This window comes from Hippopotamus amphibius, chromosome 3 (assembly GCF_030028045.1).
Source record: "Hippopotamus amphibius kiboko isolate mHipAmp2 chromosome 3, mHipAmp2.hap2, whole genome shotgun sequence".
Taxonomy (NCBI): domain Eukaryota; kingdom Metazoa; phylum Chordata; class Mammalia; order Artiodactyla; family Hippopotamidae; genus Hippopotamus; species Hippopotamus amphibius.
The window spans coordinates 72608219-72635828 of NC_080188.1; the positions used below are offsets into that span (position 1 = coordinate 72608219).

The 27610-nt window shown below is 36.1% G+C and overlaps 2 protein-coding genes across 3 annotated transcripts in view; both read right to left on the reverse strand.

The window, feature by feature from the left end:
* The window catches only part of CLGN (calmegin), a 46789-nt gene extending 45950 nt beyond the window's left edge, over nucleotides 1-839 (reverse strand). Inside the window, exon 1 of one of the 2 annotated variants that reach the window (XM_057727492.1) lies at nucleotides 730-839. The gene's annotated coding sequence lies outside the window, so the exon portion shown is untranslated. The remainder of the gene's footprint in view (nucleotides 1-729) is intronic. The other variant, XM_057727493.1, reaches the window with a different exon arrangement.
* Nucleotides 155-27610, reverse strand: part of MGAT4D (MGAT4 family member D) — a 55716-nt gene continuing 28260 nt past the window's right edge. Inside the window, exons 6-12 of the mRNA XM_057726953.1 lie at nucleotides 24410-24523; nucleotides 22829-22904; nucleotides 21338-21452; nucleotides 18254-18384; nucleotides 14762-14869; nucleotides 6825-6967; nucleotides 155-1061 (exon numbers count right to left, since the gene is read on the reverse strand). Of these exons, the coding sequence (XP_057582936.1) occupies nucleotides 155-1061; nucleotides 6825-6967; nucleotides 14762-14869; nucleotides 18254-18384; nucleotides 21338-21452; nucleotides 22829-22904; nucleotides 24410-24523 (1594 nt within the window). The remainder of the gene's footprint in view (nucleotides 1062-6824; nucleotides 6968-14761; nucleotides 14870-18253; nucleotides 18385-21337; nucleotides 21453-22828; nucleotides 22905-24409; nucleotides 24524-27610) is intronic.

Here is a 27610-nt window from a genome sequence, read left to right on the forward strand (position 1 = left end):
GTAAACAGGCTTTCGGCGATAATGAGTCTCGAGCCATTAGGGCTTTCTGGAACTCAACGCAACCCTCTGGCTCCCTCCCTAGCGGCGCGCACCGGGCTCCAGACAGCGCGCCGAGGGAACGGCCGGGAGTCACAGGCCGCCGCCGCCGTGAGGGTTAGGTCCCTTCGCCTTTACAGAGGCGAGGAGCGCGTAAGCTAAGCCAATTTTGGTTGAGTTCGCGTTTTCGTGAGCGTGAGCAGCGCCAAGAGGCGACCGGGCCTCCTCTCCATCCCTCGGGAGCGCGCAGTGGGGCTCGAGCGTGGAACGGGGCTGAAACGGCAACCGCTGGGATAACGGACTCGGCTCCCTGGGGCCCCTTACCCCTCGGGGACAGGCCGGGCTGAGGGGGACCCCTGGCCTTCCCCGCGCCAGCCCCAGAGCAGCAGGTGGACACAGTAGTTCTGGAGGACCCAACGGCCCCCGGGGTGGCATCCACCCTCGCTGCCGCCCGGGCCAGCCTCCCTACTCCCGAGGCCGGGAGCGCCCGCCCTAGAACCTCGCCGGCTGCAACCCCACGCCCGAACTCAGCCCCCACCCCCTCACGGGGCCCTGCCGGTGCCTCCTGGCGGGTCGCCAGAGAAAGGGGTGCGGTCCATGAACCCCCGCCCTGAGGGAAGACGCCAGGACTCGGGTTCCTCACCCCAGCCCGAGCGCAAAGGGACGCGGGAAGGTGGCCTACTGTGCACGTACCAGTCTTGCGGGCCCGTTTTCGGCAGCGGCAGCTCAGATGTAAGAGTCGCTGCCGCTCGGTCCCCGCGTCTCCCCAGAGCAATCCCGCCGGCGGCTGCCCAGCAGCGACTGCTAACCGCGCATGCGCGTGCGGCCGCCCGCGGGGAGGAGGCGGCGGCGCGAGGCGCGTGCCGTGCGCACCTGCTCCGAGGGGCTCAACGGCCGCGGAGGGGCGCCGCTGGGCGAGCCGGGCGCTACGACTGCCGCCGCCCGCTGTCTGGCGCCCTCTCGCGACCACGCGCCGCGCCGCCCCCACCGGCCAATCGTCGCCTGGATCTGGCTCGCGAGTTGGCCTGGGAGGAATTCCTCATCGTGTTTCGTCATCCATCCGAAGGCTTTTCCCTCCCGCAGAGCGCCTGTCGTCCTCTGCAAGCAGTGAGGGTATGCCTCCTATTGCACATAACTAGGTCCTGAATTTTGAGTGAATCTCATTTGAACCAGATAGTGCCCCAGGCCTTTCCTAGAGTTCTAGGTGTTCTGATGAGAAGTCGTTGTGGTTAGCAGGGGAGCTATTTCGTGACAGTGTGTGTATGATATAGGTATATTGTTAACATAATAGATGTACTGTATGGTTTCTTTTCGAAATGCTACTGATAGTAATTGCTAATCTTTTACTGTGCTCACTGTGCTTTAAGGGCTTTACATTCATTATCTCATCGAACTGTCCCAACAACCCAGGTGAAGAAACAAAATAATCATTTGCCTTTGACTAGTAAATGGTGGAAATAGAGTTCAAATCCAGGTCTGTCGCTCTCAGAGCCGGTCATTTTAACTCACACTAAAAATAAAATACAGCATAGACGTGGTGTTGAATCACAAGTTTCTTTGCCCCACAGGTGCTGGATCTTACTACTTACATTTGACGGTAAATCTCGACTTTGACTTTGGTATTATCATGCTTTCAATTTTATTGGAAGAATAAAATGCTAGATTGACTTGTGATACCTCCATTAAAGAGCCTCAGATTAAGGGAATTGATGGTGCTCCATGCATAAGATGTGATTATTGGCTAGATGTCAAGATCATTGAACATTTTTCACATTGCATCCATGATAAGGCCACCATTTCTGGACTTTTGATGCTGTCATCTGCTGGAGGGTGTTTGGATAGCGTTTAATTTATGGGTTAAAAAGGACAAAGTTATTTGAGGTACTTTGAGTATATTTGAGGATAACAGTATTTCTTTAGGCTTTCCAGCTTCTGTTATTCAACATAATTCTGTGGCCCATAACAAATACATTTGACTTGTTAGAAAAGAATTTCTGAGGGATCCACTCAAAATTTGCAGTGAAGAAGCTGAAAGCCAAAAATTTAGGAACAGGGAATCTAAGCTAAATGGGCCATTAACCTGACCCATTGAGTTGTTAAATCTCCAAGATTCTGATACATGCTTAATTCTTATTCTCAGTTTAGAATGTCTGAGGGAGTACTTGTTTATCTGTTTTGATATTTTAATAGGAATTCAGAATGGGAAGCTCAAGTGTTTTCATGTACTTCTTACGTAGAGTCTTATCAAACATTTACTGAACATTTATCTTCTGTTTGCTAAACTGTGTGTGAAAATATTGGGAATGCAAAGATGACAGCTACATGAGCCCCTGCTTTCAAATAGCTAATAATATAGTTAGAAAAGTAGACATATAATCTGTTAACCAACATATTAGAAACAGCGACCTGATTGAAATAAAATGGTGTTTATTTGGAGTTTGTTAGGACTCCAGCCTGGAGACACAGACTCAAAAAACACTTGAATTATGTTTTGCTGGACTACAAAATGAGGGAGTCTTATAAAGGCAAAGACTGAGAGGTTATAGTTAGTTACATGAGTTGTTATCAACAATTATAACTAGAGCTGGCAAGAAGGGTGCTTGTTAAGTACAGATTGGTTGGGGTCCCAAATGATTGCATAGTTACAAGGGGAGAACTTGAGACCATAAGGTTGCAGCTGGCAGGTGCTTTGAATACAGCTGGTGGTGTTCTTGGGTCTGGAACAGCTCAAAGAAAGTTCAGGTTCTCAGTGGTGCAGAAACTTGTCTGAGACCAGGTCCTCAATGGCCACCCAACTCCATTTTTGTATGCCTGAACCATGATTACTCAATTATAATTTTAATTGGTCATCAAATCAAATATCCAATAATATATGATAAGGTACATAACAGAATGGACAAAACGCTGTGACAGAATATGCTGCCATTCATTCTTCCTAACTGAAAGAAAATTTCATCAAAGAAGTATTCAATACTATTGGACTTATGCTATGGGCATTCTTGGTATCATGGCTTAAGCTTTCTGTCTCTACTTGCATCAATTTTGGTAAACTGTATTTTCCTGAGAAATCACTCATTTTATCTAATAATAACAATTATAATAATAATTATTATTTTATCTAATAATAATAAATGCCTATGAGTGGCTATTAATATCAACACAGCATCTAAAAATATATGCTAAGGTAAGAAAGGAAAAAAAACATAAGATGATGGTCTCCATGGGAAAATACCTGATTTAGCTCCCATTATTTGTTCATAATTGTTGCAATTCTACCACAGGGTGGAAGATCCACATAGGAGTACACAACAAATCCCCTTCTACCAGGAGTATAGCCACATTTACTATTACTGCTACTATTAGCAGTATTACCATTTACTTCATAGTAAATAGTGAAGATGATGGTGGCTAATTTCAATACTTGAGAGACATTTTGGCAACAGAGAGAATTTCACCTATCGTGCCTCCAATGATCTATTCACTTTAAAAGTAATGCTTAAGAAAAAAAGATAGAGTCTGGTCTGAATGTGGTTTCTACAAACTCATCTGAATATTGAGTCAGGCGCTTATATACATCATTAGCCTTCATATATATGTTTGAAGAAAAGTGATTTTTAAAAAGCACAGTCAGTATGAATGCTATAAAATAAACACCCAAACCAACCAACGAGCACTATTTGCTCTGCGATACCTCAGACAGGTGTCTGGGGTTCTCCAAATCTCCACTTCCTCACGCACCTCAGACCAGAGGCTGTGGGTGGTGAGACCCTCCAAACATCTACCATTTGGGAACAGTGGGGATGGGAGTGGAAGCTGGGGGCATCTCTCCTGGCTACATTAGAAACATTTTCTAGAAATGCTTTGTGCTGACCACCAAAACTCTCTTGTTCTGGAATCATTTCATGAAGGACAGCAGTCAGTGGTTTGAATTTTTAAGGATTTTAACTTCCTTCTCTTTATCCTTCTAGCATTTGCCACTCCCAGGGTATTTCAGTCAGTGTTCAAATGCCTCTTTCTGAGTGCCACAGCAGGGTTCCCTTGGAATCTTCTGGAATCATGCAAGCTTTTCAACAACAGTCAGTGGTATGTTGGACAACCTCCTTTAATACTATTCCAGTTTACAGTCCCAGTCCTTTAGGTATTTTGTTCCAGTCTTGGATGGTGGGCTAAGAAGTCCTACTAAGTACCTTTTCAAGGAACCTTGCATTCTTTTTAAGAAATGCTCTATCTGGAATTAGTTTTAGTTTTTCATATTAGCCTGGAATATGATCTGGCAGATTTAATTTTAAAAGCTCAAAACTGAAGTCAAATTAAAAATTTCTCCAACATACATGTGTTTTCTTATTTTTCTCCCCAGCTTTATTGAGATATAGTTGACATATAGCTTCTCTCTCTAAAAGGAAAAAGTGAAGTGGACACATGTGAACAGTTCATCTTTCATATTCTCTTTATACTTTGGTATGTGATACAGTTCATATTGAGGTAAATGTGTGAAGTTTTGGCAGTCAAGGATAATACAGCAGTATGAATTAAGATTTCATATTCTTTGAAGGAACAAAAAGAAGGAATATCTCATTATTTTTCAAAATAAAGTAAAACTCAGGAGAATAACAAGAGGAAGAACAGTAGATTTTAATAGATTCCTAAAAGAAACTGATGAATTAGTAAAGATTTAAAAGAATTTAACAAATAAATTAAAAAGTCTGATATAAAAGAACCCCGCACCCAATGAAAAGCAATATTTAAAGAAAACGTTTTTAAAGCACAAAACTAACATTTATAAAACAAATGAAAAAAAGTAAATCAACTATGTTTCAGTTGAAAAAGGAAATGAATGATGCATATTTTAAAGAGTGCATACAAAGATTATACATTCTTCTCAAATTTATGTGAAACAGCAATTCATAACAATTCTCAAATTTTATCACACAAAGTTCTCTAACAACAATGTAATTAAATTATAAATCAACAATGAAAGATAGCAAAACCAATATATCAAAAAAATTCACACTCCCAAATAACCGAAGAGTTAAGAAGGCAATACTTAAAAGAAAATATGAAATCTTTAGAACTGAATGACTCTCAGAATACATACACATCAAGATGTTTAGTAATCAGCTTAAATGGCACTTAGGAGTAAGTTTAGAGTTTTAAATGCATATATTAAAAAGACAAGAAGATACGGTGGCACTGCCAGCCCCAGAGGTGCTTAAACTTGTGCTTTCTATTTAGATGTCTTAACAAAATGGATAAGAGCATATACCAGTTCACATAGAACCTGTCCATGACAACAGCAAGTTTCTAAACTTTTACCTATTTATTGAAGGTATTTGATAGCGTCACTAAGTCAACAAAATATATTTCCTAATTTTTAGAAACTTCCCTGTCTTTACTTATTTTTATTATAAATTGTAACAGTAAGGGTACAAGCATCATAAACAAATGTTCTAATTTTTCTTGACGTAGGTAGTTTAACACTTTCAAGTCTACTAGTTTGTTCATTGTTTTCTCCTCTTCTATATAATTATGTTTTTATTATTACAGTTTCTGAAAGATGCCATTAGAAATCATGGTGATTTAAGGTTCCAAGGTATTACAGTTTCTTCTCGTTATGCTTGATTTCTTCACATTTCCTGTAACAAAAATAAAAAGTCTGTAACATCTAGAAATAACATTATTAATTCATAAGGATGTAATTATTTTCATGACAATTTCTTGACAACACTCTTTCCTTATTCTCTCCTTTTGATACCGCCTCCCTCTGTTATATCCTTACACAAAAGAGACACACGCTTTATATAACAATTTTAAAGAAAATATGAACATACCGTATATTATTCTTTAATAAAATAACTCAGTTAATGCATTTTGATGGGGAGTATCCTTCTATACCCTCTCCTTCCATCATCTCTAACCAGGCTTACCAGATTTAGCAAAAACAACAACAAAACCAATGGGTTATACACAGACAAAAAGTAACTGTTTAACTGCAATTCAGAGTTAATTGGGCGTCCTGTATTTTACCTGGCAGCCCTGCCTCTAACAGATTGAAACACTTTGCTCTATGCCCGGCGCACTGCAGTAAATGGAAGATGGCTTTTCATGTAGGATCAAGTACTAACAAATTATAAAATGCACTATTCTCTGGCTTATCAACTAACAGAAAATCTTTAAGTAGTTTACTTGAGTTTTCAGCAGTTCTTAATACAGAGATATTTTAGTTGAAACTCTTCCTGTTTATTATAGATTTGGAACATGAAATGATAAAGAACATTTAAATTGAAGGCAGGTAAAATTTAACAATTTGTAAAACTAAGCATATTCATCACAGGTTATTATTTTGGAACTATAAGCTAGATGAATAAAGATAAGCTAAATTATTTTTCTGCTTAATACACTATAGATAATTTATATTATAAAAGGAAATTTTATGAGAAGTGTAAGAAATAATTTAACCAGTTAAGGAATAAATTTAACATAAAAGTTTTTTAAAGAACTTAACAGAGTGACTATTAAGGAAAACATAGCAATGAAAGTGTTGCTATGTTGGTCCTGATTAAAGAAAAGAGGGTGACATTTCTCTCTCTGGGGCCATGTATATAAATCTTATTTTACTTACTAAAGTTAAAAGTTAAAAAAATGGAAATGAAATATCCAAAGTCTCAGTTTAAGGTGGTGGATGGCTAGACTCCACTAAAATGAGAGTAAATGAACAGAAAAGGCAGTAACTACTAACTACATAAGAATAGAAGGGGGCTCTCAGCCTAGGAGACATTAATGACACTTACGAGACACAGAAATCTGACGGGGCAGTGGGGACTGACAAAGGGGACGTGAGGAATCCTGTGGCCCAGACCCACTGGACCACAGCTACAACAGAGATGGATGTTTGGATGGAAGATGGGAGCTGAATGGGGGCGAAACCTGGAGACTGAAGTAAGAGTGTGTCAGGAGCACCCACAGTGCACACCTGAGCAGCCGGGACTTATGCCCCAGGCAACGTGCACACACAGTCTTAACAAAAGCTGAATGCGCCATCTGGATGTAACTAGCACGGGCAGTGTGTGTACTAGTGCCCAGAACAAAGCTCGCTATGTTCTGGCATATTGGTGCCCTTCTCTCCCACCACTTGGAAACACACACACACATACACACACACCCTCCAACACAAAACAACTGCAATCTAGCCTTTTATATACTCTAAAACATAGTTTGCAAATCAACAAATTCTTCCCATGTACCAAAAACTCCCAGTAAGCCTCATCCCTTTCAATTTTACAAAGGAATATGAAGATAAATGCAGGGTCAGGGTAGGGGTGAGGGAGATGAAATTTACACATATTGCCACCAGATAAACAAGAATCACCAAATATTTGAGAAAGCATGCAACATAACAGAAAAAGATCAGAATAAACAAGCAGATTGATATGATCACAGAAAAAAACAGCTCATTCAGATTGCAGAAGAGAACTTTAAAAATGTTTATTGAAAAGATCTAACTAATTCTCAGAGACTTGAGAAAAATTGTATCCTCAAAACAAGGAGATGCTAGGAAAAAAGGAACAAAATTTTTTTTTTAAATCCAATAGAAAAGTTAGTCAAGGAAACTACCTAGTATATAGGAAAACAAGGGACAGGAAATAGTAAATAAAAGCTAGAGCTTTGGCTCAGTAAGTTTCATGTCTGATTATTAAGACTTTCGGAAAACAGAAAAAAGAGGGGCAAAATAATCAAAGTAATAATATTCCTTGGACTTAAATACTTGTGTTACCCTTCCTCAAATTCATATGTTTGAAGTTTAAGTCCCCAGTGTATTTGGAAGTGGGGCCTTGGGGAGATAATTAGGTCGTGAGAGTAGAATGTTCATGAATGGGATTAGTGCCTTTTTAAGAGGATAAGGAGACCAGAGCTTTCTGTGCTCTTGGCTATGTGACAGATGGCTGTCTGCAAACCAGGAAGAGAGCCCTCACCATAATTTTCTATGCTGGCACCCTGATCCTGGACTTCCCAGCCTCCAAAACTGTGAGAAATAAATTGCTGTTATTTAAGCCACTCAGCCTGTGGTATTTTTGTTACAGCAGCCCAAACTGACTAAGACAATAAAAATGAATAAAACTCTGAGCTAAATATTCATCTATCCTGCAGGAAAACATAATGATTTGAAGAAATAAAAATTAGCAGCATAGGCATATTATTTAGCTGTATAAAGATAACTACTAAAATAATTTAAACCAGGAATGATTAATTGTTGCCACCTCTGGTGAGTCAGGGCTGGGGAAGTGCGGAGGATTGATGCCTTTTATTATGAGTTTTTTTTTATTAATGTTTAGCTGTGTGTGTGTGTGTGTGTGTGTGTGTGTGTTACTTGATAAATATAAACAAAGCTAAGAATCTTATATAATTGAATTTTATTCCATTTTGAAATGCCCTGTTTGGAAAATGGAGGGGGTAATCCATTCTGCAACACTTTCAATCAGTTTGGAAACATCTAATTTTAAATATCTAAAAGTCTTAGCAAATGGGCAGTTCATTATTTCCCTGAAGTTGTTTTCAACAAGGAAATGTGGTTTCATTAAGGGATGCTTAAAGCACTTCAAATTCCTAAGTTGGGAGGGAAAAAGGGATGGTGGTGGTCTGCTTTTTGTTTTTGTACGAAAGAAGGGAAACATTCAGAAAGGAGCCGTGAAAAGAGAAAGACACTTAGCTAATAGGATAAGGGATGAAGGTGCCTGGGAAATTTGATACCTGAGCTACTTTATTGCCACAGAGCAGCTGGAGATGGATTATATTTTAAGCTAGGGTATTTATGGATATCTTCGAACATTAAAATTTTGAAAACTCCAGACATGCTTTACCATATCTCATCTTTGCTTCAGGCTTTTACTGATCTCAGTCCCATTAAAAAAGTGAAAAAAAAACCTTCATCATGATGCAAGTCTAACTGAAATTCAGAGTACAGGGTTATCTTCATGGAAATGCACCCACTTTTCCATGGTGAAGTAGTGTGTGTATAACCAAAGCATACTTTTGGTTGTATATTATGTGACTTTTTTACTGTTAAAATGTGAAAAGGTAATTTTGTATGAACACACTTCCATCCACACATATCACTCAGAGGGCAGATTAGGTGGAAAGTGAATGGGACTGGATTAGAAGGGAAGAAATTCACATTCCAAACTGCACAGGAGCCAGCTACTAAGCAGATGTGAGCGGCTCTAAGGATGACCTAAGCTTAGAAGAGTGGGAACGGGCAGGGCCTTTGGGGCTGACTGCAGAGCCACACTTGGAATATCCTTGCGTGTGCCAAGCAGCAAACATCAGAAATGACTCTTCCACAGGAGAAGTAGTGAGTGTGGGTATGATGTGAAGAGAAGAGAAGAGAAGCAATACCCAAGAAGAACGTGGTCTTCACTACTCCGAAGAAGAGCTACCATACACTGTGAGCAGTAGAATGCCCCATCCCTTGCCCTCTCCCTTCCTTCTTCTGCAGGAAGGCTACAAAAAGCAGATTCAGCAATCACAGACTAAATAGCAGAGGGTCTCAAAAACAAATAAGAAACAAATATTCACTCTGGGGAGCTTGAAACACGAAGCAACAGAATCAAACTGAGATCAGCCAAGGAAACAGAAGCCACTTAAGGTATTTTGAATAAAGAAATAGATTTACTGCAGAAAGAGTAAAGTAGAGGTGAACTCAACTCTGGGAAAGATTGGGGAGCAAGGAAGCCACTTTTGGGAAATCTGGAAGTACAGGGGTCACAAGGAAGCCACAGCAGATGATCTCAGCTGTCTCGACAGAATGGTAGGCCATTTGGGGAAGAACCCTGGAGTACAGAGGCCACCAGTGATCTCAGCTGCCTGGCAGCGCGTGTGACCTCAATTCCTGTCCTTTTCAGCCATCCTCTGTGTCTATGCGAGTATCTCTCACTCACAGAATCTAACGTGTTACTTTGTGGGTAAAGACGTTCTGTGAGCTGTACTTCTTGGGCTTTCCCCTGAGAAGCAGAGGAGAATGGAAAGGAGGATGGCAATGATGCAGAATTAACAACAGACAGTAAGTATAGGAAGCAGTTCAAATAATGAATTATACTAAGGTACTAATGTTTAAGTGTGAATAATTTCCTCAGAGAGGGAGGATATTGTATGCATAAAAAGAATCAACTGGAAGTCCTGGAAATTAAAATTTTGTTTTCTGAAGTTTAAAAACAAATAGACTGAAAAATAAAAGTTCAAGAATGAACCAGTCGTCTGCCTAATAAGATGGTGAGTCAGACACAAGTATCTACTTTCACTGTTTCTTGAACTCACGTTGAAATAACATTGAGGGCCATTTAAAAACCCATGGTCTTACAAATGGAGTGGAAGAGAAGACAAAGGTAACAAAATGAAGGATGTCTGAGAAAGCTGTATCTCAAGCTACCAGTGGGAAATGGAGAGGGAATCTGCAGGGCAATCCCTCCCCCCAAGTACTGCTAGAAATGGAAGTGGAGGTGGGGCAAAGCTATGAGGATGGCTTGCAAGACTGTCTGAGAGGTGGTTAAAGTTCTAGAGACCCTCCCGGGCCCCATGAATCCAGGTGACTATCTTTTCTTCACTCCTGAAGGGTAATTCTCTGAAAAGGAAAACGTAGGGTATCTAGACTCAAACCAGAGTAGGGATAATAATGAAAAAGAGGACAAATAATTAAATATTGACCAAGTGATCATTGAAAGCTCCATCTATTTTTGCCCACTTGGCTCCCCGATTCTCTAGCACAGCGGTCCCTAACCTTTTTGGCATCAGGGACTGGTTTCGTGGAAGACAAGTTTTCCAAGGACTGGGGGTGGGGATGGGGGGATGGTTTGGGGATGATTCAAGTGCATTACATTTATTGTGTGCTTTGTTTCTATTATTATTACATTGTAACACATGAAATTATTATACACCTCACCATAATGCTGACAGGAGGCGGAGCTCAGGCAGTAATGCGAGCGATGGAGAGTGGCTGTAAATAAAGATGAAGCTTCTCTCCCACATGTACTGCTCACCTTCTGCTGTGCGGCCCGGTTCCTAACAGACTGGTCCATGGCCCTGGGGGTTGGGGACCCCTGCCCTAGCAGTTTAAGCAAGACTTAAAGATACTAACATAGGGGGACTCCCCAAGGGAAGAACCTGGCCACTTCTCCCCATACAGTGAAAGGGACAGATCCAGCCACATGTCACATCCTCCAATCAGCTTTCTCTCCATTTGAACAGACAACATATCATCACTGAGATATATGAGGAAACCCTTTAACATGAAAAACTGGGACCAATTTAAAAAAAAAAAAAACTTGGAGGACAAAGAAACTATGCAAGAAGAAGAGAAATCTTTTTAAAAACCATTAAAATCTTCAGAGCGTAAGTGGAATTATTTCAATCATAAAATAACAACCAAATGTTATAAAAAGAGGCAGTGACATTAGGAGAACAAAAAGAGTTTTTAGAAATTAAAACTATATTAGCCAAACAAACAAAAAAACCAACCAAATCAACCAGCCAATGAAAACTGCCCTCCCCTGCAAAAAATAAAAGAAGCACTAACACAAAGAATGTAAGACAAAATTTAGAAAAATTCCCAGAAAGTAATGCAAATAAAAAGATAACAGGAAGGAGAGAGCAAGAGAGAAAGAACATCAATCCAAGAAATCTAATATTTGAAAAAGGGTTCCTTAAAAAGAACACAGAAAAGGGAAAATTCATCAACAAAATAATTTGTGAATATTTTCCAGAATCTAAGCATGAGTTTTCAGATTAGAAAGCCCCACCAAATATCAAGCACCATAGATAAAAACAGATCCATACCATTATCATGACATTGTACAACCCAAATACAAGAACATTTTTAAAGGTTTAGAGATAGGAAAATTGATCTTATATACAAAGAAACAGGAATTAGAATGGCTGTAACTACTTCTCAACACCTACACTCTTGAATACCTTCAAAAACAGGGGGAATCATTTCCAATTCAGAACTGTTTGCTTAGCCAATTTAACAATTAAGTTTAACAGACTGAAGTCATTTTGAGATGTTTTATTTCTCCAAGACTTTACATTTCACACAATTTTTCTCAAGAAATTATTGGTAGGTGTGCTTCACAAAAGCAAACAAGGAAATGAACGATGTAGATCAGGACCCAGAAAATAGGGGAATCAACTCAAGAAACAAAGGGAACCCCAGGAGGTTCCTGAGATATCTGCCAGAGTTGGTCAGAAGGCCACAGTACAGAGATTTGTCAACATTAGAAAGTGACAGAAATGTAGAAAAGCATTTGATAATATTCAGCATCCATTCATGATTTTTTAAATGTTCAAATATACCAAGAAAAGATTTAGATAATTCACTGAGAATTTGAGGTTGAAGTAGTGATAAGTACATTGAAATAAAGCAAACTTAAAACTCCGAAGAAAAAAAGTTGTGTATAAAGAATAAGTAAAAAGATTATGCTATGTAGTTTTAGCATTAATAACATTCATATTCTCATAATTATAAAATCATTGAATACTGAGCTAACCGATGATATAACTATATTGAGAGAGTAAAGGTTTGAGTGAACTCTATCGAAATTAAAATTGTTCCTTGAAATTTTGTTCATTGAAAGACACTGTTGAGAAAATGAAAGGGCAAGGCATAGCTGAGACTTGTGGTCAGACTATATAGAGAATTACTACAATTCAAAAATAAAAAGACAACCCAACTTTTTAAATGGGCAAATATTTGAATAGACCTTTCATAAAAATAAATATATTTCATAAAAATATATATCCTAAAAATATATTTCATTATACATGTTTATATGTATACAAATATATAAAAAAATATATAAAGCACGTGAAAAGATGCTCGACATCACTGGTCCTTAGAGAAATGTTAATTAAAATCATAATGAGTTATCAGGATCTGCCTATCTTAGAATTTTATATAAATAGAATTACACAGTATGTAGTCTTTTGCACTTGGCTTTTTTCATTTAGCATAGTGTTTTAGTGGTTTATCCATATTGTTGCATCTATTGATAAGAATGAGGCTTCAAACTCAGATCTATTGTCTCCAAATTCATTGTACATATACAGTACATGATAAAAAGGGAAAAGGAAATTGGTCCTTCTAAAACAGTATTAGCAAATGTATCAGAAAGTTACATGCATAAAATTTTAAAAATACACAAAACATGAGGATATAAAATAATATTAATAAATATCTGATAATTTTCTATATATTTATATCAATTTTTACACTTACCACTTTTTAACTGGTTTAACTTTTTTTAATATGATATAATCTCTTATCCACTATGAAGAAACTTGAGAAACAGTCTAATTCTTGTTATGCCATTTTTTCCAAAGAATGATTCTGATCATTTTTAAAGAAGGTGTTAAAATTATGAAATTCCTAATAATAGATATCCTGTTAGAAATTTTAAAAAATGTTAATATAATTACATTTGACATGTCATTAGATTGCTATTTCTTTCTGTTTTATGTGGTATGAAGAATAGAAAAGAAAAAAGTTAAGATTATAACATCAAAGTATGAGTGATTAGATGTACATTCTCCTTAATCTGTCATGAATTTACAACAATAAGGTTAAAATATCTTATCTGGAAAAAAATATAATAGAAAAAAAGAATCCCATTATAAGAGCATCAACAAGTAGAATGGTATAGGCCAATTTCTTTCTGCATCACCCGTGGCTATATTTTACGTATTTTGATGGTATTACTTTTTTGCATAAAGATTCATAACAGTTAAGTTTTCATTATTCCAGACACTTCTTTGTTTTGTTCGACAAACACTTTTAATCTTGAATTCCACCTTGCCTGATAGCTAACAGCTAATGTTTACTGAGTTCACACTCTGAGGTACTGTCCCAAACAGTGCAGTACAATAAATACACAGAGACAGAGTAGCAAAGGTGGAAAGAGGGCAGGTGATAAACAATGGATGAAATGATGGGAAGATGTTTTTGTGTGTTTCTCTTATTTCAACTGACAGAGGATAAAAGCAAAAATTTGCCTTGTTGTGTGAAGAAACTAAGAAGGATAGAGATGTCAACAGTATTTCAAAGCTGGAAGAAACCTTAACGCTCATTTAATTTAAACTCATTTTATAGATGAAGAAAGCACAGAAGAGTGCTAGGGCTTGCCCAATATCATGTACATAGGTCACCACAACTAAAAACTAGGTGTTTTGACTCTGAAGTCTTTGCTTTTCTACCCCACCAAGATGCTAAATCAATTATAAATAACATTGTCTTCAAAAATGATGAAAAACTTAGAAATGATTAAAAACCAAATAATGCTGAATTTTTGTTCATCTGGTAAACAGTGGTCTGAAATAAGAATATTGATACATTTAAATTCAATAATAGAAGCATTTTATTTTTGAAATATTCTTTTATAATTTTGAATATTATACTAAAATAGTGAATTTTATTATAATTTTCACAACACTTTTTTTAGTCTCATTATTTGAATTGTACAGCAAGGAACAGAAAGGCACAGAAGTTTACATAGGCTGGATTTTTCTAACTATGATAGATAACTTGGGTTTTGTAAAGATGATTGCTCTTCATAACAAATAGTTCTATCATGAGATAAATTGTGTTTAAACAATTTTCTCATGATCTCATCATTTCTTTTCTAAATAATATTTTATAAGCTCATGAAACATTGTATATTACTTCACTGCATTTCAAATTACTTACTTTTAAATATTGTTCTTTTCCAGGGAATGATGACTGTATACCCACATGCTGGAAAAGAGAAGGTTTATATCGAATGCGAATATGCTTATTTCGTTCTGTACATTCTTTCTGGAGGAAAAGTAAGAAAACAACAATCTTATGTAAAAACCCAAATACTCTTTTTTACTGCATTTACTGATGGCAGAACTTTCCATTATATTAGTTTTTGCCTGAGTTCTATATTACTATTTTAAAATTTAAACAAAATATTTAATTCTTAGTTTTTTCTTCATAAGAGTAATGGAACAAAAAGTTAAGATACAAATGCATGTATTTTCATGAACTATTAGTTCATTAGGAAATCAGGCTATTGTTGGTACCAACTATAATTTTCCTCTCCTTTCTCTCTATTCCAATAACATAAAATTTTTGGTATTCTCCTATCTATCCATGTCTCTCACACTACATTATTCTCTCCCCAATCACTGATTAACTCCTAACCCTCCTCAATTTCTTCTTAAAAAGTATATAATTAAAACAAAGAGCCAATATTATACTGCATGGAAAAAGATGTGGATAATCTCCTTAAAAATAAAAATAAAGATGACTTGTAAATCACTCCTTTTGAAATGATTATGATTGCTATCTGAGAATTATTTTATGTAATGTATACATAGAAAATTCATAAAAATACATCTCAAGTTTATGTACATAATAATTTTTAAATAGGTTTATTTAAATGCATTTCTACTCAATATTAACATGTAGGAAATATTATATTAAAGAATTGCTTTTATCACTGTAAAGTAATTAAATAATCTAGAGTTAATCTGAAACTATATTATGGTCAGATAAAATTAGTTAAGGAGTTAAAATTTAGCAAATATGGTAATATTTTCAAATCTTTTAATAAAAGTTCCAGTGGGACAGTATTATCAAATGCTGGCTCCCCCAAAATACCCACCAAATAACCTGTTGATAAAGCAAAGCTGAGTTCACTGCTTATGGCAGTAAGGGAGAAACTACCTTGATAGAGTCTGTTCAAGTCTCGTGCCTATTTTTCAATTGGGTTGTTTTCCTGTCGTTGAGTTTTGAAAATTCTCTATATATTCTGGATACAAGTCCTTGTTGTATATGGAATTTACAAATATCTTCTCCTAGTCTGTGGCGTCTTCTTAACAGTAAGTTTTACAACATGAAAGGTTTCAATTTTGATGAAGTCCAACTTATCAACTTTTAAAAAATGGATCAAGCATTTAGTGTCTAAGAATTCTTCACTGAGGCCTGGGTCCTGAAGATTTTTTCCTATATTTTCTTCTAAATGTTTTATAGTTTTATGTTTTATATTTAGATAGATGTTCTATTTTGAAATAATGTTTGTATCATGTGTGATGTTTAGGTTGAGATTCTTTTTTTAGATAGATGATAGATAGGTAGATAGACAGATAGATAGATAGATGGATGATAGATAGAGGGATAGATATCCAACTAATCCAATACAAATTTTTTGAAAGATTATTCTTTCTCCATTGAATTGCGTATGCTCGTTTGTCAAATACCAGTCTGACATATTTTTGTGGACCTGTTTCTGGGCTGTGCTGTTCCATACGTCTATATGTTTACCTCTTTGCCTCTAAAGATTCATCCTGATTACTGTAGCTTTATAGTAAGATTTAAAATCCAGCAGTGTGATGATGCCTCTAATTTCATTCTTCTTTTTCAAAATCATTTTAGCTATTCTTTGCCTTTGCTTCTTCTTAAAAATGTTAAATGTTAAAATCAGCTTGTCTATATCACCGAAGAAAATCCTGCTGGGATTTTGATTGGAATTACGTGAAATCCATGGATCAACTGGGGGAGCATTTGCATATTTACTGTGTTGCGCCTCCCAATCCATGATCATGATATATCTATTTCTTTCATCAGCATTTTGAAGTTTTTAGCATAAAAAGTACATATTTTAGTAGAATTATGCACATGCGAATATATATGCATGGAATTTGCAAATATTTTTTCCCTAGTTTGTGGCATCTTATCCTCTTAATAGTAAATTATGCAGCACGAAAAGCTGTAATTTTGATGAAGTGTAATTTATCTATACATTGTATGTCATGATATTCTCTTTCATTCTAATATTGATAATGTATGTCTTCAAGTTTTCTTTGTTGGTCTTGTTAGAGGTTTGTCAGTTTTATCACTCTTTCCAAAGAATCAGCATTTGGTTTCATTGATGTCTCTCTACTGTTTTATATTTTCAATTTGTTGCTTTCTGCTCTTATAGTTATTATTTTCTCCCTTCTGCTTGATTTGGCTTTATTTTGCTCTTCTTTTTCCAGTTTTTTAAGGTGGAAACTGAGATTATTAATGTGAGGTCTTTCTTCTAGATAACGATTTCATGCTACAAATTTCTCTTTAAGCAGTGCTTTAGCTACATCCCACAAATTTTGATACCCTGTATTTTCACTTTCACTCAGTTCAAAGTAATTTCTAATTTCCCTTGAGACTCCCTCTTTCACTCATGGTTTATTTTAAAATGCGTTGTTTAATTTCCAAGTATTTGTAGATGTTTCAGTTATCTTTCTGATATTAATTTCTATCTTGATTCCATCGTTGTCAGAGAATATAATTTTTACAGTTTCAACTTAAATTTGTTAAGCTATATTTTATGATACAAGACGTCTATTTTGGTGAATGTTCTAAGTGTATTTTAAAAGAGTGTGTTTTCTACTGTTGTTGGATGTACTGTAGTATTTTTTCAAACATCAGTTAAATCCAGATGGTAGATGGTATTGTTCAGTTGTTTTATCTCCTTGCTGTTTTCTGCCAACTAGTTCTGTTGCTTACTGAGAGAAGTGTTGAAGTCTCCAACTATCATTGTAGACTCATCTATTTCTCCTTTCAATTCTGTCATTTTTTGTTTCATGTATTGTGAGGCTCTATTGTTACATACGTGTACTTTCAGGATTGTTATGTCTCTTGGTGATTTGACCCTCTCATCAGTATATAGTATCTTTTTTGATCCCTGGTCAATTTTTTTTTTAGCTCTGAAGTCTACTGTGATATTAATATAGTTACCACAAGGCATATAATAATCAAGTTACCTTTAATTAGTGTCTGCATGGTATATCTTTTTCCACATTTTACTTTTAACCTATCTATAGTATTATATTTGAACTGAGTATAGACAGCAATTAATTGCGTAGTGTTATTCAATCCATTCTGATGAACTGTCTCTTAACTGGTGTATTTTGGTCATTTTTATTTGATGTAAATATTGACTTGTTTGAATTTACGTCTACCATTTTTTTTCTATTTGTTCACTTTTTGTCCCTTTGTTTCCACTTCTCACTGTGTTTTTGAAATTAATGACACACCTCATTTAGTAGATGTAGCAGTAAAAATTTAGGATATGGGAGATTAAAAAATTGATGCACTAAAATTTGTAAACAAAATTTATGTAATTACATAGACTGATAGTATTTTCCTAAAAATACAAAATAAAGAAATACTCACAAGAGTTTCTCCTGGGTTACACATCTTTACCTGAAAAATGTCCCCCAAGAGCAAGTCTATAGGTTTATCTTTGTAGAACATTAAGAAAAAGCGTACGAAGTCAGTTAAGTCCTCAGATTTAAACAGCTTTCCTATGGAGAAAAAGTAAACAAATCCAAAAAACCCCTGAGTGTTTATACTATATATCAAACAAAACCCTTATATATAGTTGTTCATTCCATTAACATGGGAAAAGAGCGAAAATTAGTAAAAATTAAATATATCTTATTCCTTACAAATAAAGTTTAGAGCATTTGTGAAGTTGGAGGATAATGAAGCAAAATAATATACAGCACCTGTTTCAGTATTAAGAATGACCACTTCTGGGGGAGGAAAGTATGAAACAAGCTTGGAATAGTGAATACTCTTAGGAAATTAACTTTTTAAAAAAAATAAATTTATTTATTTATTGGCTGTGTTGGGTCTTTGTTGCTGTGCATGAGCTTTTTCTAGTTGTGGTGAGCAGGGGCTACTCTTCGTTGCAGTGCACAGCCTTCTCATTGCAGTGGCTTCTCTTGTTGCAGAGCACAGGCTTTAGGCGCGTGGGCTTCGGTAGTTGTGTCACATGGGCTCAATAGTTGTGGCACACGGGCTTAGCTGCTCCGTGGCATGTGGGATCTCCCCAGACCAGGGCTCAAACCCATGTCCCCTGCATTGGCAGGCGGATTCTTAATCACTGAGCCACCAGGGAAGTCTGGAAACTAACTTTGATAACTAATGAAGATCAACTGTCTAAATCATGTATAAGATATATAAAGTAAATGGAAAGTATAGGACTTGTAATCTTAATTAATTTCACTTAATTTTTCAGAAACTGTAATTTGTAAACTGGTTTATGTGGAACTTTATCAATCTACCACATTTTTTACTCTTACTAAATTTTGATTAACATACAGTATTATTTCAATATTTGAGCATTATTTTATAAGAATATTATTTTTCTTTTGTATTTATGATTCTTGAAGATTTACTATATTTTATGGTATGATTTCATTACATCCAACTATTTATTTCTAATATACTGCACCTTTTTTTTTTTTTGCCCATGCTGCGGGGCATGTGGGATCTTAGTATCTCAACCAGGGATCAAACCTGCACCCCTTGCATTGGAAGCGCAGAGGCTTAACCATTGGACTGCCAGGGAAGTCCCATATATTGCATCTTTAATTTTAAAATAAAGTTGAAGGTGTAAGATTCAGGTAAATGTTCACTTTACAGTAAACAGTGCAAAACACATCTAGCTATTTAATAAACACGATAGTAGGATGTAGGAATGTTTCATTCTTTCACTAAGACTTGAGTCTATATGGGTCACCTGATCAAGTGTATGGCTATATTTGAATTTTTAGGCACCTATTTATATAGTAACCAAAAAAAGTGATTTAATGACAGAAAGAGTTGATTTAATATTTATGTTTTCCTAATCTGCTGTCAGCATTCTGAAAATTCTATTTAGCAAGCTCATATTTTTGGAAAATATTGAATAACAAAAAAGTAAAGCCTTTGTAGCTTTAACCTTAAATAATAATTCAGTATCACATATATGGTGTTCCTTGTTCAGTGTGCTCTTGTGATGATCAGAATGTGAATACTCTCTATCCTTCTGACTTTACTGAGAAAGACAGAAAGAATTTAAAATTCTCAAAGTAATAAACTAACAAAATTATTATCTGGTCCAAGCTTTTCAGCAGGTATTACTGTTGCCTACAGTTTTTCTTATTGTAACCAAAGCTGAGAAAAAAACCTTCAGGGCTTTAAAATTGGATTCCACACCACTTGACAGAAAGTTTGGGAAAAAAAGTGGTCAAGCAAGTGTATGAAGAACAGATGGATTTTACTAGCAATCAGAGAAATGCTTTATATTCCCCGCCATGGCAAACAAAGATTTAATGGATAAAATCAAATGTTATCAAGTGTATTGGGAAGCAGGAACTTGGATGCATTGCTTACGGGAATATAAACTGTATAGCCAACCTGCGAAGCAATCTGGCAGTACTCAGAGACCCAGCTATGTTTGCCCTCAGTAATCCCATCCCAGGGAACATACATGTCATTCCTTTCTTTGCGACAGCAGACATGGTCCACCACTCTTGGAATGGGTAAGTCAAATGGATTATTTTGTAGCACTTATGCAGCAGTAAGAAAAATGAGCTAAATGAACATAAAGCAACATATTGACAGTTATAAAACTTAGTTTTGAGTACAAAAACGTACGGAACAGGAATAGTCCTACTGCATTACCATTTACGTAAATTTTAAACAAGTACAAACATGAAAAACACCAAATCTGTTACATGGTATATGATATTTATATGTATATTCTGAATGAAATATACTGAGTGCAAAACCTATCATGAGAGTGGGAGAAGTGGAGGTAGGCGCTGGATTTTAAACAAAAGAATAAAATAAGAGAGGGCTCCTGCTTGAAACAACGATGACTTGCAATGTGAAATGAGTTAGGTAACTCAGCTTGCTGACATGAAGGTCAAATCAAAGAAAATGGGCAGAAGAAAGGGAGGAGCGAATGGAAGGAAGCAAAAAGAAAGTCTACAGAAGAACTGTAAAAATAATCACATCATGGGCACAATTTTAGGAACTCTTCTGTGGTGGATATAATTCACGTTTTTATATTTTTTAAGCATGTCAGATTCAGCATACTGGAAATTAAAAGGACTTCAGAGTACAATAGTTCTGTTAAAATTCCTTCCTGTACAACTTTAATTCTTTGAACTTCAGTGTTTTTCTAAAATAGAGAGAAGTACATCTTAGTCACTATGCTAACAAATGTCCCAGACTTATAGCTAGCATTAATAAGTGGTAGCTGCTTTATGTTCTTATAACATGTGGATATATGTCAATCTATTTATACTGTCCATTTACCAAAAAAATCCTTGAATATGATTTTACTATTAATCTAATAGTATCTTCATAGAAATCATGCCATTCCTTTCCATTTAGTAACAAATTCTTTGACAAGTTCTTATAAACTTTTAAGATTATTATGTACTAAAAAGCTTGACCCCACAAAGTAGATCCATTGCTTACCTATAAATCCAAGTACTGAAAACTCAATATAAAACCAATTATTTGAAGTTATGTTATGTACAAAATCTGTGATTTTTGTAAAGTACATCCTGTTAGCTAAGATATCATCTTCTAGCTAAAAAAAAAAAAAAAAAAAAAAAAAGGCATTAGTACCTTTGATGCTTCCATGGAACAAATTAGCTTGAAAACTGAAAATACTTACAATAGAATACACTGAAAAAATGTTTTCATGAGGTAGTTAATAGATTTTTAGTTCAATTCATTGAGGCTATTTCCTGTTAGTCACTTTTCATTTTCTGATTCTGAGACCAGACATTATCAGTTTCTTTCCTAAATACTAATAAGTAACATTCAATGTAAATCTTCTTCGGAAGAATGTATTTATCTGAATCCATTTTCACTCCCACAACTACTTCAGTTTCTAGATTAAGACTCACTGGCTTTTTCTTTAGATGGAAGGTGCCATGTTCTAGCACCAGATATTGTATTTGACAAACAGATAAAAAAAAGGGAGCTGGCCCTCTCATCCCCAACTAGCTGGTTAGAAGGATGGTGCCAGTAAGCCTAGAAATAGTTCTCCATGAGAGGGGGGAGAGGGTGGAAAGGAAACTAGAGTTTTCTTTTTAAGGTCAATACATACTATGTGGAATCTATAGACAAAGAGAATCTCCTAAATGATCCGGGAAGATGTGCAAGTCCTCAGGCACAATAGCAGGGCACAAAATACAATTGTGTTGTTCCAAAATGGGACGAGTACATTGGCTGAATCTCATGTTTCTAACTAGGAATTATATTACCACTAACTAGGACTCGAAAGGGATATTGGGTTTTTTCCAGTAAAAAAGAAGACCTGGCTTCAGGCCTTTTTCTAATATTCTCCCTTTATTCTGCAATGACATTCTGCAAACTCCTCTCACAACTGAACACTGTCTCATGTAGTGAGGTATATACTTACTGTTGGGAAATGTGTTTATTATTATTTAACAATATGCAGGAATTTAGGAGGTACAAATTACATATAATTGGTTTGTTTCACAAACACAGTAAGGCACTGTAGAACTGTGTTACCCATAAAATATGGCAATGTAGGGTAGCTAAGATGAGCATATACACTGTCTAACATATGTGCTCAAAATATGTTTCTTTAATCAAATATACTTGTGGGCAGAAAAATGTAAGCAGTACAATCTCCAATTTTTTTCTAATTTGAGAATTTCTCTCAATTTGCTTCAGGTAACTATGATTTCCTCTGTTAACAGTGACCCAGCAAGAAGACTAATATAAAACCAATTTTAAGCTTCCTTTTGGCATTTTAATATAATGGGTATTTTCTACTTTCTAAGTACAGAGTAAAGTGGAGAGAAACAATGACGAAGGAAGGAATCAAAGGAGAGGAGGAGAATACAAGACTTCCACTTCATTTTTTTATGACTTACAATCTTCTCTTTTAATACATCCACTTTAAATTATATATGTATAACAAGGTCTTACCTGCAAGTAATACATAGCTTTGGGTTGGGCATACAGCATCAAAAAACAAAAATCTAATACTTGTTTGATTCTCCAACTAGAGATAAATAATAAAATCTGTTAATATTTTTCATTATTATTTGGTTTTTATTTATAAGCACACTTTAGTAATTAAAAACAAACTTTTTTTTTTTACACTTCATTCACAGAAAGTACTATTTACATCAAGTGAAACTGAGTGACTTATACTAGTTATACTAAAAGGTTTCCCTGTCCCAGTGGACAGTGTCTGCCATTGCTAAATTAGGATAAGCACAATCTATTTATTTTACATTTTGGCTAGTTAAATTATCACCTATATAATAAAGTTAATATTCTTCCTGATCTTAGGTCTACTTCAAATAAAAGTATAAAGAAATGTCATTCTAATTTAATACTAAGCTAGATACTGAGCCAGGTCCTGTAGATTCAGAGAGCAATACACAGTGCAGTTCTTGCCCTTCTGGGTCTCATAATCTAGCTGAAAGATAGAAAAATCATAAATTTGGAGCAATCAGACAACTGCTATGTAAAGATATTGACAATGATGACTTATAAAAAGATGGGGAGGGCGGAGCAGAAGGAAGCAGGGCATTCAGTGTAGAAAAGAAGCACTGCAAAGGCATGAATGTGTGAAGGAGTGTGCCAACTCAGAGGTACAGCACCAAAAGCTGATGGAGAGGAAGCTGAGGATGGTGAGGTTGGCAGAGACCAGGTCACGAAGGGTCTTTTGTGGCTTGCAGGAGACTTTGGACTTGATCTCATATGAAAAAAGATTCTTCTGGCTACAGTATGGAGAATGAACTGGAAGAGAGGCTAGGCTAGGATTTAGGAAAGCCAGTAGACCTCTAATGGTCTGAACTAAGTCCGAGGCAGAGGAATGGGGATGAGAGGGATGATGCGGAGAGAGGTTCTAAAAATGAAATGATGATTGAGACATAAAGGGCAGAAGGAAAAATGGGGATCTAGAATGTTTTCCAGTTTTGTGACTCTAAAAATTGGGTAAAATGTAGGTCATTAATTAAAAGCAAAAGAAAATCCATAAAAGACTTCTAGATTCTGACATACCACTTATTATTTTTAAAAACCCTAGTGCCAATAAGCTTCCTGGGATAACGCCTTTTTCTGAATCTTGACGTCTTTTGCTCTATTGAGTTTTGAGGAACCAAATTATTATACTTCTTGAAATACATACCACGTTTATAACCGAACAATAGCAATCCTTTACATATGTATAGAGTTTTTAATTTTTCAGAATTCTTTCATAAATACTATCACATTTTATTTTCACAATGACTTTTCCATATATGTAATCCACATTACACACTATTTTATTATACACACCAGAAGGTTGAGAAAGCTAAGGGAAAAAAAAAAGGCTAAATTACCTGCCTAGGATGATCAGCAAACAGAAAAGCTAGGAGTAGAAGCTAGGTGCCAGCCAGCAGGAACTGGCTCCAGCACACCACTGTGCCTGGAATACTAACTACTAGATGCTCATTCTAACATTTCATCAGATGAAGTTAGTTACATAAGGATACTATTTTCTAATATATATTATACCTCTCTAATTTTGCTGAGTCGTCAGTTGATTGCATGGCATGTGATATGTTTGGATAAAAATAAGCAGGTATTGAAATGACTTCTAAGGATCCAGATGTCAGTTGCCTTTTGAATCTATAAATAGAAGTGAAAGCTTACAATTGAATATTTGATTTACCACAATAACATAAATACTTAAAAAGAATTTCCTTATGTATGTCCATATAATATTTTGATTTGGATTACTTCACAATATGCCTGATGGCAACATCATAAAACTAATACTTTTTAGCCAAAGTATTTCTAAGTTAGTAACATGTATAAAAAATTAAAATGTAGACTATGAAATTAATTTCCCCATAAAAATTACAGGCACTTCGAATTTTTCAAGTTTTTAATCAGATATGTACTCTAACAGTCAAGTTAATGGACTAGTTAGCATAATATAGTAACTGCAAAAGAGCGAAAACATTAGAAGATTTGTGTGACTCTTGTCCACAACTCTTTGGAGGAGTGAGTGAGTGAGTGTGTGTGTGTGTGTGTGTGTGTGTGTGTATTGTCTGCACAGCTTGTGGGATCCTAGTTCCCTGACCAGGGATCAAACCTAGGCCCTTGGCAGTGAAAACGCGGAGTTCCAACCACTGGACCACCAGGGAATTCCCAAGGAGTATGTCCATGTTTTAGATTCTTTATTTTTAAAAGTTAATATTTATAGACTAACAAGGATGTCATTAAAGTGCATAAAATGCTGCTCACAAAGCTGTAATATAAATCTTGTACCATCAAGGAAAGAATGAGACACCAGGTAGAGCATTTTAGATGGTTTTCTTTTAAAGAAAAATAATATGACTTTTAAACGAGATTTAAATTTAGACATTACATTATTTATTAAAATGGAAGCAGGACAGGGCTTCCTAGGTGGCGCAGTGGTTAAGAATCCGCCTGCCAATGCAGGGGACATGGGTTCGATCCCTGCTCCAGGAAGATCCCACATGCCCCGGAGCAACTAAACCCGCGTGCCACAACTATTGAGCCTGTGCTTTAGAGCCCGTGAGCCACAACTGTTGAGCCCATGTGCTGCAACTACTGAAGCCCACGCACCTAGAGCCCGTGCTCTGCAAAAAGAGAAGCCACGGCAATGAGGAGCCTGCGCACCACAACGAAGAGTAGCCCCCACTCACCTCAACTAAAAAAAAGCCCTCACACAGCAAAAAAGAGCCAACACAGCCAATAAAATAAATAACTAAATAAATTTATTAAAAAAATGGAAGCAGGACAGAGTTTTCTATGCATGATTTCAATTATGTGCAAAACAGGCAGTCCTCACTTTACACAACTTCAATATACATGAATTTCAGTCACCACATTTTAATTAAATAACACCAGTCTTCCCCAACAACACTGTTGAAATTTGAACCATCATGGTATATTAACTGTGAATAATTATATAAAGTACAAACTTCGCTTCCTGGCTCTTCAGTTCACAAATCACTACATAAATAATAGATGCACATCATCATCTCTTGTCACTTCTTTCCAAGTCTGCTGGTGACTGGCCACAGTATCTGTTACTCACTTCACTGATAGGCAGCAAAACATCCCATTGTGTTGCCTCCTTGTCTCTCAGTGATAAACAAACCCACATGACTCTGAACAAAAATAATCAAAAGAGGGAATTGGCTAATATACGAAAGTGCAGAAAGTGATAACACTGGAACCGACTCTGGATGTGACTAGAAGACTGCTGACCTTGGGAATGTTGACACCTTCCTCTCCAGAGACTCTAGATGTGTGGCCACAGGCACTTAGCGAAGGTGAACTTTACCTGACATAAATGAGAAAAATGGTTGTAGAGAAAAGGATGTCCTGTAGGATGTGATGCTGGCAAAGAACTTCACATTAAAGGAACTCTCAGAGATGTTTCATGACATTGAAAATGCAAACAAGAAAATGTAGGAGAAAATGTAGGAGCCTGATCCAAACTCAGAAAGGAGTATGACAATTTGCCAAGGCATAAAAAAGATGTTCACTCTGAATTTTAAGTTATACGACAAGAAGAAGGCAAACACTGCTTAAACTATTCTTGATAAGTTTTCTAAAAGAAATAAAATACTTTATTCTCAATGATTTCCATATTTTATTTATTTTTAATTGAAGTACAGTTGTTTACAATATTATACTAGTTTCAAGTGTACAACATAGTGATTCAATATTTTTATATATTATACTCCATTTGAAGTTATTACAAAATAATGGCTATACTTCCCTGTGATGTACAATATATCCTTGTTGCTTACTTATTTTACACATAGTTTTGTGTCTGTATCTCACCCCTCCCCCTTTCCTCTCCCCACTATATCTGTGAGTTTGTTTCTGTTTTGTTTCATGCTTGTTTTTTTAGATTCCCATATAAGTGATAACAGAGTAATTGTCTTTCTCTGACTTATTTCACTCTCTAATCCATCCATGTTGTTGCAAATGGCAGAATTTCATTCTTTTTTATGGCTGAGTAATATTCCATTACACACATATATCTTACATCTTCTTTATCAGTTCATCTGTTGATGGTCACTTAGGTTGCTTCCATATCTTGGCTACTGTAAATAATGCTGCTATGAACATTGGGGCACATGTATCTCTTCGAATTAGTGTTTTTGTTTTCTTTGGATATATACCCAGCAGTGGAATTGCCAGATCATAGAGTAGTTGTATTTTTAGTTTTTTTGAGGAATCTCCATACTATTTTCCATAGTGGCTGCACCAATGTACATTCCCACCAACAGTGCACAAGGGTTCCCTTTTCTCCACATCCTCACCAACATTTATTATTTGTAGATTTTTTGATGATAGCCATTTTGACAGGTATGAGGTGATATCTCAATTTGGTTTTGATTTGCATTTCTCTGATGTTTAGCAATGTTCAGCATTTTTTCATGTGCCTCTGTTTTAAATTGCAATCTACTAAATGAATGTTAGGTTTACTATATTTTTCACTTTTCTATACATTTATAGTTGACAGAGAGTATTAAATGTTTTGACAAATGTTTAAAGGTCATGAAACAATTGCTTGCAATTATGTAGTCATAGCCGCAGGAATTGTTTGTAAACCTTTGCCTTCTTTGTAACTGATTCTGTCAAGAATCCCTTGTAAGGATACCAAACTAGCATAGACTGAAGTCATTTCAGGCTAATATGTCTTCTCCAAACATGGTTTATTATTCA